Consider the following 15,887-nt stretch of genomic DNA (forward strand, 5'->3'; position numbering starts at 1 on the left):
GGGCAGCAAGGCCTGGAAAACCCACAGGGGCCTGGGTGGAAGGAAGAGCCCCAAAGCTTGCGGCTCCTTCCCTGAGGACCTGGTGGTGACCAGTCCTGAGGCTGATGGGCGAGAGATGAGGACTTCTATTCTAATTCCTGTCCTCAAAGGACAATTATTTGAATTTTCATAAGGTTTGCCATTCACACCAGGGAGCTGGGCTTAGCACGTGTACTCTTTCAAGAGACCAGCTGTTGTCCCTGACTCCTAGGGCTGATAGGTTCAACATGAGGTTAAGTGAGAAAAGCAGGGTGAAAAATGACCCGTATGCTGTGATGACAACACCTTAGATAAAAACAACAACATTAAGAACACACAGAGGCGGGGAAAGCCCGAAGGAATTTTCTTCCTTTCTCATTTCCCAAGGTGTATTATGTAGTTACAATTATTTGTATGATGAATATACAGTCATTTATTTTTAAAGTGCAATGGCTCACATCCCTTGTGGAAGGCAGTGGCATGGTGGATGACTCTGTGTGCCCAGTGGTGGAGCAAGGCTCCCTCCTCTGGGAGGGTTGGGTTCGTTGGCCCCTTCAGCCTGTCCCTGAATGAGGGCAGCAGTGGGATGGGGAGCCACGCTGCACTAGTGATGTCAGAGGAGCTGTGATATTTATTCCTGTCATGCAATTGCAAAGTCAAGCTTCAGGGTCTTAGAGACCCTCTGGACATCCGTCTTGACAGAGCTGCAGCCTGGAGGGATTTAGAGGGACCCTGGGGCCTAGGACTGAGTCCTCTCCCAGGTCATCCTGATAGCAGCCAGCAGGGAAGTGCAAACCCAGGATGGCTCGGGTGCTGGGACAGGCAAGAGGAAGCCTCTATCTCCAAGCAAAGGCCACCAGACACCTGTAAACACAAAATAGTCTTTATTTGTCAATGAAGGCTACACGGGATCACTTCTGGTTTTGTTTTTATGCTTTTTTTTTTTCTAGAAGGTATCTACATCTGCATTTATTTACAGCCTTGTTGGTATTTACACAGTCAAGATACAGTGTTAGAAACACAAAAGTGTTGAGAAAAAAACTTCTCAAAATTAGTTCCAGACTTCAGGAAAATGATTTCCACATGGTAAGGCCAGAGTCTCCAGTGTTGGTCATCCAGAGGCAGCTTGGTACAGACTCCTTTTGCCGAAGCTGCGGGTTCAGAGGTCCTCAGAACAACAGGTGGATTTAGAAAAGTGGGATTCTGGTGTTGGGTGAATCCAGGGCTGCTGGGGCACCGCCAGACACCTGAGGCTCAGCTCCTGCCAGGACGGCCGAGCGTGCTCCAGACTAGTCCTCCCTTGGCTGTTCGCCCTCAGAATAAATCACATTTTCTTGGGGACCAGGAGGTCACCTAGTACCTTGCCTTTGGCATTCCAGAGGGGGTAAGAAACACAACATTGGCCCTCGCCTGGGCCTTCCCACACTCTGATCTTCCACATTCGTAATGAAACCTAAGAGTCACCACTGTCTAGGGCAGTCAAGTACACAAAGATGGTTTTTGTGAATGTAAAGGTTGGAGAGGATAAGGTTTCTCTCTATCACCTCAGCAATGAGTCTTTAAAATGAGTTTGCTGTTTTTGGAAGGTTAAATGAAAGGGCCTTGAACTGCAGAGTTCTTTTTTAATTCCCTTTCCTCCAGTAAAATATAGACAAGTGTATAAACCTAGCTGGGAATGATGTGCCTTAAATAGAGAGGTTTTCATTCTAACAAGGACCCCAAGGGAAAGGAAAGACTGGGTTCTTTCTGGGATCCCTCAGGAGATGTGTCCCCGGGCCAGGTCTGGCTCCTGGGCTTAGTGGCTGCCGTGAGGACTGGAGAATAGCCTGGTCTTTGAGCAGTGGATGCTCAAATCCCCAAGCCTGACACCCTGCTGAGAGCTTGAAAGCTCATTCCTCCTGGGCAGAAAGCTCAGCATCACCGCCCTCACCACATGGCCACCACAAATACAAGACTGCAAGTGGTAAAACTGCATTCTAAGATTTCACATTGAAATCTTAGATTCCATTTGCATAATGGAAATCCCTGCCATCTATAAAGGTGATACTTTAAAGTTGCAGCTGAGAAGATTTGTTTTTCTTCTTTTTTCAAATTCTGATTCTTTGTTCTGTGTCTACAAAACACTGCCCAGTCTGCCTTGCCATCATCTTCTGTGCCCCCTCCTGGTTATTTGGACACACCTCCTGGCCATTCTAACCCTCAGTCAGTTTCTTAGGGATCGTTTCCAATCCTCTCTCCCTAAGTAGAAATCAGGCACTGGTGTGGTCCTTGGGTTAATTCTCAGCCAACAATTCTGAGAGATGAGGGTCAGAGGCTGACAAGGCAGTAATTTACCTGCATGCCTTCCCCTTCCTCCAGTCTGCCCTCCAGCAATGTCTGTTTGGGGTGTGGGGGGGTGGGATAAAAAGGAAATCTCATCCTACAAAAAAACAAAGTTGGGGAATCAGTAAAGTCCTATTTAAGGTGGTGGCAGAGGGGCTGAGGATGTAGGACCAGTTGGCAGCTGTGCGGGGTAGGAGAGAAGGCAGGAACTGTAGGATCATACACCTGGGCAGGTGAGGGAGGCCTGGTCACTCTATCGAATGAACAGATTTGGTTGGTGAGTGTCAAAAGGGCCGGTCCTCTCAGGATGGGAGTCGATGCTTGGAGCCTATTACATAGGCACAGGGTTAGGCCTTCACACTCACCCTTGCCATGGGTTTGTGACTGCTGGTCTTAGCAGGAGGACAGCTTGAGGAGGGAGTCACTGAGTCACCTGCAGCCCAAATGGAAACCAACTCAAAAGGGCCAAGGCCAGAAGCACCACCTTCAATACAACAGCACCAATGTGGCAGTGAGGTGCATAACACTGCCTGTGCCACAGCTGAGATCCTTTTTCTAAAGCTTCGGGATCCTTCAACTTCTCTCCCCACAGAAGCTGGGCTGCTGTGGTGGTATGTAGCACAGGAAAAATATAAGATCCTTTAAAGAAACAAACACTCAGTCCAGGCGCAGTGGCTCACACCTGTAACCCCAGCACTTCAGGAGGCCAAGGTGGATCTCCTGAGGCCAGGAGTTTGAGAACAGCCTGGGCAACATAGTGAGACCCCATCTCTATGAAAAAAAAAAAAAAAGAAAGAAAAAAAGAAATGAAACACCCAATAATTCTGTTTTTGATCCCTAAAAGTCCACCCTATTCCTTTGGGGAGGGGGCTGTGGAGGAGGGACAGGGCGTGGGGGAAGCGTAGGGAGCTGGTTCCCGTGGACCGCATGCCGTTCCTGACCTCTGAGCAGACATCCCCAGCAGGTCTTCACTGATGTCGGGCAGCCAGGATGGGACTGATCAACTGGGCAGGAGCACTTTGCCCAAGGGCCCTTGGTATGAAGAGTACATTTTGAGAGGCGTAAGTCCCTTCTGGAGGACAAAACTTGTGTTCTTCAGGCCAAACTGTTTTCCATCTCATCCAAGAATGATCCTGCCAGATGGGAGCCCCCATCTCCAGCTCATGCCTCCCACAGCAGGCCTGCAGAGCACTGTATCTGACTCAGTAGAGCTCTGGATCCAGGGGCAATGGGCAACCAGTGGACAAGCAGGCCAAGGCGCACTGCTGCAGCAGGGTGGCTTTTTTTTGGAAACAGGAAGAGCACTTAGCGAAACACATCCTCTAATCCCAGTGGGATGACGTTAAGGCGAAATCTCCTCTCCCCAAGAAGTTTTGGTTGCCTCCCTCTGCCAGGCAGAACCCAGACTACATGCTGCTCCGATCCTCATGCAGTCAGACCTTCTCAGTTTCATTAACTTGTGTAATATTCTGAAGACTATGTGAGTAAGGCTATAGAGGTGCCATGAGCTTATCAGTCCAACAAGGTTTCCACGGGGAATAGCTCAGACTCAGAATTCATTTTCCACACTTAATGTAAATGTAACCCATAAAAGTTCCATTTTCTAAGAAGCCCAGCTTAAAAGGAAGCATTTGGCTTCCCCTCCCATCTCCCAGAGCCTCCTGTGAGTGGTAATGACAATGGTAATTAGGCGGATGAGCCAGGAATGGAATCCTTGAACAAGGGGCTCCCAGCTCTGGCTGTGACTCCCCCTGCCCTCACTGCTCCCCCGGCCTGCTGGCTGCTGCCTCAGCTTGGGCGTGCTCTTCAGGTGTGGGCTGTTCCTGCTTCTGAGAGGGCTCAGGCCTCTCCCTGATGACACAGGCACAGTTCTTCACAAGAATCACGCCAGCCTGGCCTCCCAGATCTACGGGCACCCGCCTTGGGAACTGCCCTGCTCCTGGTGGGGTTGTATGATATGGGCAGGCCACACCACATCAGCTCTTCCCTCCTTTCTTCCTGTCACTAAAAAACACATTGGGTGGGCTTCTCTAGAGGGGAAGCTGTTTCAGAACTTCAGGAATTTCCTGGAAGCCCAGCCTGCCCCAGTCCAGCTCTGCGATCAGCTGGTACATGGAGGCAGATGGGACTTTGGGAACTGGTTAGAAGGATGCTTAGCTTATGCCTTCCTCTCTTTGGCTGGCTTTTTTTGTTAAGCATTTTTCCAGAATCAAAGGCCACCAAGCACCTCCCTCCACATTCCTACGTCTCAGTGGTGGCGGCTGAGCGGTGGAGGGAAGATACTCAAAGTCATAGAGAGAGGGCTTTGCCTCGGAAGGCAGGCTGGTGCCCTCGCCACCACTGCCATCCCTTTGCCATGGGTGGCCTTCCGTTCTGTGGACATGGTGCCCACATTGAAGGCTTGCTGTGCAGTGCTCGTTCTCACATCTGGCTTTGGGAGAAAGGAGGAGATGAACAGGAACATCATGGGGGACCAACCAATCACAGGCATCCTGGGTGCTTTCCCTCCCGGGAGGATGGGACTCTGAGCCCAGGATGTTATGTCACTGGTCTGGGGGAAAGGACCTGGGAGACACTTTCTCTATCCCAGCACGGGGGTGGCACCGACAACTACACAGGATTTGCAAAAGTGGTAGGAGGTTTCATTTAGCATCAAAATAGAAAGCTTGAACAGGAGTTTGGGGCAGCTTAAAAAAGGTGCTGAACAACACCATGAAATTCCCTGGAGCAAGATGAAGCCATCTGTGATCCTCTGGAGGCAGAGAACAAGGTGAGAAGAAATCCACCACTCTTCTGCAGGAGCCCTGCCAAGGAGCCTCAGGTCCTACAGACCCTCCTCCCAGGCCCCCTTGGAAGGGGTGTTGTACTGGCCCATCACTCCCTTTACTCCTGCCCGACCCCAATCGAAGAAGAAAGGGTTGCACATGAGACAAGTTAGCACAGACATTCATGTCCCACATCACACTGGGTACCTAGGGACAGACGAGGACACACCCCAGGAGATGCATCTCAGAGAGGAGATACATACCCCAAACGACAAGGGAAAAATCCTCAAGGAAAAAGGGAGCAAAAGACAATAAAGTTTCCATTGTGATCACACTACAGAAAAAAATACCTTCTGTTCTTTGCAAAAAATGTGCGAAGGCCAAATTTGTGTTTTTCTTTTCTAAAAAAAAGGATGTTGCATGAGTTACAATGCAACCAGTATCTTTTTGTTTCTGCACTTGTTAAAAAATCATTTTTTTAAAAGTACAACACAGTCAGGTATGCGGCCACAAAAGAGTAGCTGTCTTTGGCAAGAAGTCCAGGCCTTGGTCCTCTCTGTCACCTCCGGCCCATCTCGCTCTGTCTCATGAAGTGGATGTTGTTGGCGCTGTCTGACAGTTCTGGGTACTGCTCGACAGAGATCACGAAAAAGCCGTCGTAGCCTTGCACCCGCCCTGTGCTCAGCACCTGCTGCTTCTCCCCCTCTGTCCAGGCCCGCAGGCCTTCCTCCCCTTCCCGCAGTCTCTGCTGCTCGCGGGCCCATGCTTGGCGCACGGCTCTCTGCCGGGCCAGCTCCAGGACCCGTGCCTTCTCCTCATCCAACGTTGTCCCGTAGCGTGTGTTCAAGCACAGTGCCCCGTACTGGAGCTGGATGTCTGTGTAGCGTCTAGTCCTGCCATTAAGCACTGTGTTGATCTGGGACACAGTGACGTTGACCCCATTCTCCAGGGTTCGCCGCCCCCCACTGAGGCCCAGGATGGCCAGGTCACCTTCTGAAGGTCCTGGTTTCACAAAGTAATGGGTATCCACCCCATCAATGGTGAAGTGCAGGTTCTCTAGGTAGTGGGCATGGTTCAAGATGGCAGCAACCCTTCGCCCATCCTCATTGGCCACACTGATGATGTCTGTGGTCACTCGGCCATCCTTCAAGGCAAACTTGACCCCCTTGCCAAAGACTGAGCCGCTGGATGCAAACTTCTTGGTCTTTGGAGCCTGCTGGCAGCTGGTGATTGTGGAGCCATAGAGCTGGTCAAACCGTTCTAAGGTGACAAAGGCCTTGAGCTGCTTCTGTACTTCACACTGTACCCCAAGGATAGACTGATGGGGGAGGAGAGTGAGAGAGAGAGTAAGACAAAGGGGAAAAAACCCTGAGAACCTGGAGAATCAGCTTAAATAATGAAGTCAAAACCACACATATTTATTAACCTGCGGCATGTAGCTCTACCGCTGACCACCAGAACATCCAGGTGGTCGCCAGAAGGTCAGAACATCTGCTGACCTTCATCCATCCATCCACCCACCCTTCCATTTAGAAACTGTTCAGGGGGTATCTAATCTGTGCCAGGTCCTTTTGTGAGCACTGGTGACAGAAAAATGAATCAGACATCATCCTTGCTCCTAAAGAACTCATCATTTAGTTGGGAAAGACAGATATGACAATAATTGCAATCAAATGTGATCACTGGTGGCCTAAGAGAGGAACTAGTAATAGCCATAGCTAACATTTCTTGATGTTTCAGCCAAATAATTACCACTCATTATCTCAGTGATCTTCACAATCACCTTATACGGTAGGTGCTGTCATTATTCCAATTTCATGTCTAAGGAAACCAAGGCTCAAAGAGGTTGTCACTGGCTCACAGTCATACAACTAATAACAAGTCAACCTGCAAGCCCAGGTCTGTCCAATTCTAGAGGTTCAGTTTCAAGGGCTGCTGGAGAAGGAAGGAGCAAACAAAGTTGAGAAGAATCTTGGCCTGAAGGTGGAGGAGGTGGGGTTTGAGGACAGGCTCAGGCTTGAGTTGGGACCTGAAGGATGGGTGGGGGTGGTGGGATGCCGTCAGATGGAGGATTGGCAAGAAATGCATTCTTGGCAAGAAGGCATAACATGGTGAGAGGCAGCGACTGTTATTAACCCTCCCACCCTGCTTCACTGCTCTCCACTGCATTTACATCTGATTTCTAAGGAAGGCCTCTGCCCCACCGTGCTTCCTTGGGGCTCCTGGGGTGCCCCTACTCTTGGCTGCTTTAGGGGACAGGTTGGGCCCTGCCAGCTTGGCGTATCATCTACCTGTCCCTTCTGTGGCTCACAGAGCTTGGAGAAGCCACACTCAGGAAGGCTCCAGGGCCTTATCAGCAAGTTAGGGAAATGGCTTTAGCAACAGGCCCATCGGCTTCTCACTGAAATTAAGTCCTCTTTATAATTAATAGAACCCTGTCTGTGAACAATTATTTCCTAGAGTTTCACGAAAGCTGGAGTGCTCAACAACAAAGATCTCCGATGCTTGCCAAGGGCAGAAATCAATAATTCATTGACAGGCGAGGTTGGCAGACAGGCAGTCAGAGACCGGGGCTCTCTGGAGTGCAGGAGGGAGCCTGATGAGGGAGGAGGAGCTGTGCTGCAGTGCTCAGCCCTGGGAAGAGCAAATGCCAGGATATCTGGGCGGGGCCTGGAGGTGGTGGGAACTGGAGAGGCTGGGCAGCAGAAAGACGATGGGCTCTGGGGCCAGGCAGACTTGGGTTCTCCATTGAATTCTGCTGCTTTCAAACCCTGGTCCCCTCACCTGTAAAATGGGGAAATGTCTGGGCTGTTTACTTCTTTCAGCCATTTATTTATTTAGCAAAAATGCTTCATGCACCTACTGTGTGCTATCCTGTATGCTGGGTACTAAATGAGACCCAGTACTTACCCTCTTGGGGCTCATAATCTAGTAGCGAGACAAGAAAGAGGCATTAAAGTACAGTGTGGGAAGTGCCACCAGCGTACAGGGGTGCAGAATCCCATTCTCCGGGGTCTGGTAGGAGATAGCTATGCTGAGGCCTAAAGGAATCAATCTGGAGTAAGAAATATGGATATGAAAGTTTCTGACCACCAGCAGCAAGCCATCTGGCAACCTGCTTTCCTCCTTAGTCTGTCATCCCCTGGGCAAGCATCCCTTGAAGGCTTAGTCTCTGCCTGATTCATCCCTGCGTTCACTGGGCACAGCATGGGGCTTGGCACAGAGTCGGGTTCTCATAGAGAATTTATGAATGGATTGGGGTAGTAGGGAGGGGAGAAGCGAGCAAATGAATGCATGAAGTGAGCAGGTGGGATGAGACTGTTTTTAAAGACCTTTCCAGCTATACAATTCTGAGTCTTTGAAATTGGGTTATAAAAGCGAGATAAGAGAAAGTGAGTCTTTTTGAGCACCTACAGTATGCCAGGCACTGTACTCAGCAAGAGGATACAGAACAGGCACATCTGGGTTTGAATCCCAGCTCTACCCCTTCCTTGCCGTGTGGCACTGGGAAAGCCTCAGGCATGAGTCTGTAAAATGAGAACAATACGGCTGTGGGATCTTTGTGAGTTACATAGAATAACTCACATAAGGCCAGGTGCATTGAAGTACTCAGAAAATGTCACATTTTTATTTAGAACCCACCTTCTCTCCCTGTGCTTTTGTTCTGGATAGTGACCAAGGCTTATTATTTTTGTGGAACTCCAAACTCAGTGTAACACACAAAGCTCCTTACTGCAGCTTGTAAGCGTCTGTGTGTGGTCATGGCTGCGTCCCTAGCAGCTTCCTAGTGGTGGGTTACTAAGTAGTTGTTGAACAGTCTCTGGCAGGCACTGTGGAGGCACCACATTGGTGTCTATCACTGGCCCATGCTTTTCTGAAAAGCTGAAGGGACCCCCTCCAGTAATGTCTGAGTGGCCTGAGGAGTGGCAGCCTTGTGCAGGAATTACCTTGCTGTTGTCCCACTCCTGCGTTTTCATCTGTGTGTGGATGAGCTCGTAGGAGGGTTCCATGGCATCCATGTCTGGTTTGGGATAACCAGGGATCACGTTGTGTAGCTGGAATCCAAAGGTAAGCAGCCAGCTGTTAACATCTGGATGGGAGGGAAGCAGAAACATCTCCATGGAGTGAGTGGACCTCAGATGCAACCCATCCCCATCACACAGCCTACAGTTAGCTGCAGGGTGTGGTGAGGGTGTGGATTGCTGCTGGTGGGAGAGTCAACTGCTACATACACTTTTCACTCTATGAAAGCCAAATGTACTCCTGGGACCCAGCAATCCCCATCCCAAGTATATACCCAAGAGTGATGACACTGAAATAGAACCCAGGTTTCCGGACTTCCTTTTCTATTTTCACTTCAACTCCCAGGACCTCTAGCTTCATACCCGGGGCAGCTGTTGACAGATGAAGATCCCTCCCTTTCACCCCAACATCCATAGGAGATACTTACAAAGGACAGCCAGACCCACCAAAAGAAAAGATTTTAATGATTGACTTGCAAAGAGACAATTCACTTAAGAAACACACTCCCCTGCTCTCCCACCCTCCTGTGCAGTGATTAGAGCTTCAGGGTCAAAGTCCCACGGGTTACAGAGATGGCCTAGGCTGCGATCAGAGTCTTCCCTCTGCTTCTACCTTTTATACTTTGACAGCCCAAGGATGCCACAACCTCCCTGTGCCTTCATTTTCTTTCTTTTTTTTTTTTTTTGAGATGGAGTCTTGCTCTGTCACCGAGGCTGGAGTGCAGTGGCGTGATCTTGGCTCACTGCAACCTCTGTCTCCTGGGTTCAAGCAATTCCCTGTGTCAGCCTCCCGAGTAGCTGGGATTATAGGTGCCCGCCACCAGGCCCAGCTAATTTTTGTATTTTTAGTAGAGACGGGGTTTTACCATCTTGGTCAGGCTGGTCTTGAACTCCTGACCTTGTCATCCACCTGCCTCAGCCCCCAAAGTGCTGGGATTACAGGTGTGAGCCACCGTGCCCGGCCACCTTCATTTTCTAGTCTTTACATTGGGCTTGGGGATCAAGTCCCATAGGCATGGGAATAATTGATTTGATAACATTCCTTGGGGTTACTAATTATAAAATATTAGGTGTGGGGATAGATAGGATTTTGCCATGAACATCTGGCTCACTGGAGAATGGAATCAGGAAGCCAAGACATGAGGAAATGAAGAGGACCAGTCACCTGGCCCACTATTGCTGAGTATCTTCTATGTGCCCAGGACTATGCCGTTGAGACCCTCATCTCACATACTCACAACTCTGAAGGAGAGATGAGACATGGGCATGAATAACGTTGATACAAGGAAAAAGATTAGAGGAAGGCGGAAGCCTTTCATTTAGACAGGCTGACAAGACCACATGCAGAAGGTGGCATTTAAGCCAGTTACTGAAAGCTGTGCCATTTTTCTCAGGCACTGGTAGAGATGAAATGGGCCCTTCAGGCAAAGATGACTATACTAGGCAAGGCCTAGAGAGGGAAGGTGTGGGTACAGGGAGTGTTCAGGTAACCAGAGAGCAGCTCAGCAAGGTTGAGAAAGAGCCAGAAAGGATGACTGTGGCCGGAGCAAGAAGAGCTTCAGATGGCAGGGGGAGGTGAACTGGGGCCAGAGGGAGACAGACAGACAGACAGACAGCCTGTGTCCCAGCAGGCTCAGCCTTCCTCAGGAAGGCATAGCTGAAGATGCCAAAGCAGATGTCAATCAGAGACTAAGAATCCAAATTCTTGGGGAGGCAGGATTTTGATTTGAGCCTTAGAGCCAAGGCTGATTATGGCTTCTTTCAAGTGGAGATAGAACTCTGATCGCAGAGGTCCTGTTTAGGTTCTAGGATGATATAGTTTGAATATTTGTCCCCTCCAAATCTCATGGTGAAATTTGATCCCCAATGTTGGAGGTGGCCTAATGGGGGGAGTTTGGGTCATGATGGCAGATCCTTCATGAATGGCTTGGTGCCCTCCCGAGGTAATGAGTGAATTCTTGCTCTATTAGTTCGTGCAAGAGCTGGCTGTTTAAAAGCGTGTGGCACCCCTCCCTTCTCTCTTGCTACCTCTCTTGCCATGGCCACACTGGCTCCCCTTGCCTTCCGCTATGAGTAAAAGCTTCCTGACACTGAGCAGATGCGGCTGCCATGCTTATAGAGCCTGCAGAACTGTGAGCTTAGTTCCTTATAAATTACCCATGAGCCTCTTTTCCTTATAAATTACCCATGCTCAGGTATTCCTCTAAGGCAGCATAAAACAGACTGAGACATAGGTAGGTTTAGGCAAAATTGTCACCTGCCACCCACTGAGTTCATCCTACTGGTGTGAGTGACTGTGTCCCTGTCACCACTGGGTTCCATGTTACCATCCCATTCAAGAACCTCGTGTTTGCCTTTGTTTTTGTTTTGTTTTCGGGTTGTCTGGGGCCCCCTCTCCCGAGTGTGCAACTTGGTGGTGCTGAGGTGGAGTGGTGGTAGAAAGGGAAATTTGGAGCCCAGTTCTACTTGTTTCAGCCTTACTAGGCAAAATCATAGGAAAGAATATGGTAGCTGAAGCAAGCCAAACCCAGTGTCCAAATTCTGGCTCCCCAACTTACAAACTGTGTGAACTCCGACAGTTTACTTAACCTCTTCGAGATTTAGTTTCCTTATCTGCATATTGACAATGGAAATGGTTTTAACCATACTTCTATGGAGAAGAATACAAAGTGTTACCATTTGGTGGCAGTTATCGCGTGGCAGGAGCTATTCTAAGCTTATATATAAATTACTGGATTTAATGTATTTTGATTTTTTTTTGAGATGGGATCTTGCTCTGTCACCCAGGCTGGAGTTGAGTGGCATGGGTTCAAGAGATTCTCCCACCTCAGCCTCCGGAGTAGCCAGGACCACAGGCGTGCCATCATCCCTAGCTAATTTTTTGTAGAGATGGGGTCTCACTGTGTTGCCCAGGCTGGTTTGGAACCCCCAGGCTAAGCAATCTGCCTGTCTTGGCCTTCCAAAGTACTGGGATTACAGATGTGAGCCACTGCACCTGGCAGATTTAATGTGTTTTGAAGAATGCAGCTCAGTACCCACTCACAGAAGATTTTCTCTATTTTCCACCAACCCATGCTTCCACATCCCAGGACCTCCATTTTCTCCTCTCTAACAGAAGGAGCTTGGACTAACTTTTCTTCAAAGTCCCTCTTCTCACTGAGTTTTTAAGAGTCTTTGATTCTATAAATCATGGCAGATGGTTCTTTGGGAAATTAAAACAAACAGAACAGGAGGAAAAAATGCCCTATAAAGCCATTTTGCCTGAGGCTAAGAACTTGCATCTGAATTTGTAGTTGCAAAGGAAAGCTTCTATAAGGAATACTGCAAATTCTCAGGAAACTAGGGGGCTGAGAAGAGGGCTGGGCCTTAATTACAAGTGACGGAAGGTGGAAAACTTTCCTATTTTGCCTTTAGGAAAAAATGCTGAAAATGAATTTATTCATAAGTTTTTCTTCAGTGCTCCTCTGAAGAGCTGGGAATTTTACTCTTCCTTCTTACCATATCAGAAGTAGATATTTCCCTCAAGTTAAAAAATTCCTCTTCACTCATCCATCCCAGAGTTTGGTGTTGTCACAGGGGAGAGATGAAATGTAGGCAACAATAATCTCCTTCCTTCCTTCCTTCCTTCTTTCTTTTCTTTTCTTTCTTTCTCTTTCTTTTCTTTTCTTTTTCTCTCTTTTCCTTTCTTTTTATTTTCTTTTTCTTTCTTTCTTTTCTTTCTCTCTTTCTTTTCTTTTTCTTTTTCTTTTCTCTGTCTCTTTCTTTCCTTTTTTTGACAGGGTCTCACTGTCACCCAGGCTGGAGTGCAGTGGCATGATCTTGACTCACTGCAACCTCCGCATCCCAGGTTGAAGCAATCCTCCTGCCTCAGCCTCCCAAGTAGTTGGGATTACAGGTGTGCGCCACCACGCCCAGCTAAGTTTTGTATTTTTAGCAGAGACGAGATTTCGCCATGTTGGCCAGGGTGGTCTTGAACTCCTGACCTCAAGTGATCTGCCCACCTTGGCCTCCCAAAGTGTTGGGATTGCAGGCATGAGCCACGGCACCCAGCCAATAATCTCTTTCATGTGTGTGGTTTTGTTCTTTACAAAATGTATTTGAATCCAAGAATGAGGGTTTTGGAATCAGAGCAGAGTTCTAATCCAGCCTTGCCACTTCTTAGTGGGCCAGTTACTTTAGCTCTCTGAACCTCAGAACCTCATTTTTCTCCTTTGTAAATGGGGTCAGTGATCCTACCTCACAAGCATCAAGTGAAGATAGAGTGCAATGATGTACATGATATATCTGTAGTGGACATTTTTTGGTTGCCTTCCCAGCAGTCCATTCTGCCTTCTCTTTCCTTTCTGGAGTATTAGTGTAATTATAGGGAAGTTGAATCCACCTAAGGGGTTGGCATGTGACCTAGGCTAAGCCAATCAGTGCATTCTTTCCCTCTAGCCACCAGTAAGTGCTTCAGGGATTGTCCAGTGACCTAAGCCTATCTCACTGGAATACATCTCAGGACCCTTGAAGAAATTTTTGGGAAAAAAAGATTTTTTTTGTTGTTGTTGTTGCTGGATGGGAATGAAGATGCATGTAGTCTACCTGGATGCTAAGAGGTAAGGTTTAGTGAGAAGTAACAGTATCTTGGTTCTTATTCGTGATTGCAAATCTTTTTAAATTTGCTAAAAACTGCTTATATGAAATCTCTTCTTTGCACACCATGGGTTTTCAAACTGTAGGATATGACCCACTATGCAATGAAATCAATTTTGTGAATCATGACCAGCATTTTTATTGAAATGGAACAGACTACATTAGAAAATGAGGGCATCACACTTAAGTATTCTTTTGCAAACCTTTTGTCTTCGTGTTTTATTGCAATGTAAAATCTTTTTCTTATGGTGGGTTCATAGTCAAAGAAATTTGAGAAAAGCTGCCTTGGACCCTGTGATCTATGAAGGTGGGTATTATACCTCACTCCTCTCTGGATCCTTAATACAGGTTTGGCAAGGAGTAAGTATAAATAATATACTCTTTGCTGGATTTAACTGACTGGAATATAGAACCTAAACTGAAAATGTTAGGTGCCCCTTGGTGGTTGGTTGCTTTGTTAAAAGCTGGATTTGGAGGCCAGCATGATTGTAGTGGAAGGTGTTCTAGAGTCAGAGAGCCCTGGATTAGAGTCCTAGCTCTGTGGTCTACATCTGTGTGACTCTGGGCAAACCCTTCATTGCAGCCTTGAATGACATTTGGAGTCTCATCTGCAGAAAGGAGATAATGATGGTGATCTCACAGTTGTTGCAAAGTTTAAAGGAGAACATATCTGCCAAGTGCCAGATAGCATAGAGAGTTAGTCATGTTAGTGCTATTCTGGAAGGAGACCATATGTATATGGTGGTGTACAAAGGAAAAGGGGGAGGGAGTAATATTTTGGAAAGATGCAATGATTTTTTTTGATAGAAAAGTACATTTCCTATTGCACCATATTTTTTTTCAGCTACAGTAACCTGCCAAGACATCTCACAGGAAACTCTTTGGAGAGTGAGGCAGGGGGTGTGCTTAATGCAGACAGATGTAATGGAAATGTCATCTCAATCTGTCAAGTTTCTCTAGAACTAGCAGCCAAGTTGAGCATGGTGAAGGCTGTGAAACATTGTTAGCATATTCATGTTTATCCATAGGCCCCAAGTCTGTGTTCATCACACCTGTCCACCACCTTGTTCTCCCTTCTTCCCTATGCTTGGGATGCTATTCTCCCCTCTTTCCTATGCTTGGGATGCCTGCTGTCAATGTGTGACAACATGGAACTCTTCTTGAAAAAGGAATTCTTCTACTGCTGTCAGCAGAAACAGGGTCCAGGTGGGGGCTACCAAGTTTGGGAGCTGGGAAGCCACGTCTGTAAGGGGCATTCATGTGAGCTGTCATGTTGCCCCTCTACACTTCTGTATTATATGTGCTGCCTTCCCTCTCTGCAATGCCTTTCTCCCCCATTACCTGGTGAACACCAGCTCAGGAGCTGGCCTCAAATGTCAGCTACTTTGTGAAGACTTCCCAGAATGCTCTGGGCAGAGCAGGTGGCTTTTCCTCTGTGCTTCAATGGGCATCTGTGCAAACCTTTGTCATGGTCCTCCCCTCTTGACAGCAGTTGCCTGTTTCTCCCCTTACAGTGAGAATTCCTGGAATGCAGGGATCATTTTTCTATCCTCAATGCCTGAAACAGTGGCTGCACAGAAGAAGCACTTGTAGAATGAAGGAAACTGCCATAAAAGAGGGCAAGAGGATTGAATCGCATGACAAAAGAGGGGAGAGACTACTGGTTTTGCAAGTTGGGATGTGCCCAATTTTTGCCTATCACAAACTCTCTTATGTAAAAAGTGTGGGCTTTACCCAAACCCCCACCCACTCTCTGTGGGGTTGAGGGCCTCTGTGGCTAACCTGGGACTGGCTGCTTGCTGGGAGGGCTGTGGCTGCTGGAGACATCCCTGCCTGTGGGACCCTGGGACACTTTATACTCAAGTTGGTTTCATGGTAATGGAAGGCAGAGCTCACTTTTCAAGTCAGGAGGTAAAGGAAAGGGAACCAACACGAGCCAGGCACTGCGCTAAGTACCTCATGAAATGTATTTCATTTCACCCTTGCAATCACCCTACCAGGTAGGTGTTAGTTTCTACTGTTGCATGTGTTCCTTATTCTTTTTTTGGCCTCTTTTCCTGCCCTCCTTGGATTATTTTCTTGTCTTCCATTTTATCTCCACTGTTGACTTATTAGCTAGGACTCT

General features: G+C 47.9%; 1 protein-coding gene across 4 annotated transcripts in view; it reads right to left on the reverse strand.

The window, feature by feature from the left end:
* Positions 1-885: 885 nt before the first annotated feature.
* Positions 886-15,887, reverse strand: part of TENM4 (teneurin transmembrane protein 4) — a 3,002,963-nt gene continuing 2,987,961 nt past the window's right edge. For all 4 annotated transcript variants that reach the window (XM_063608694.1, XM_063608696.1, XM_063608693.1 and 1 more), the window contains 2 exons: positions 9,053-9,195; positions 886-6,423 (listed from right to left, as the gene is read on the reverse strand). In XM_063608694.1, coding sequence (XP_063464764.1) covers positions 5,665-6,423; positions 9,053-9,195 — 902 coding nt within the window. In that variant the 3' untranslated portion in view covers positions 886-5,664. The remainder of the gene's footprint in view (positions 6,424-9,052; positions 9,196-15,887) is intronic.

The sequence above is a fragment of the Pan paniscus genome, chromosome 9, assembly GCF_029289425.2.
Source record: "Pan paniscus chromosome 9, NHGRI_mPanPan1-v2.0_pri, whole genome shotgun sequence".
NCBI classification, from domain to species: domain Eukaryota; kingdom Metazoa; phylum Chordata; class Mammalia; order Primates; family Hominidae; genus Pan; species Pan paniscus.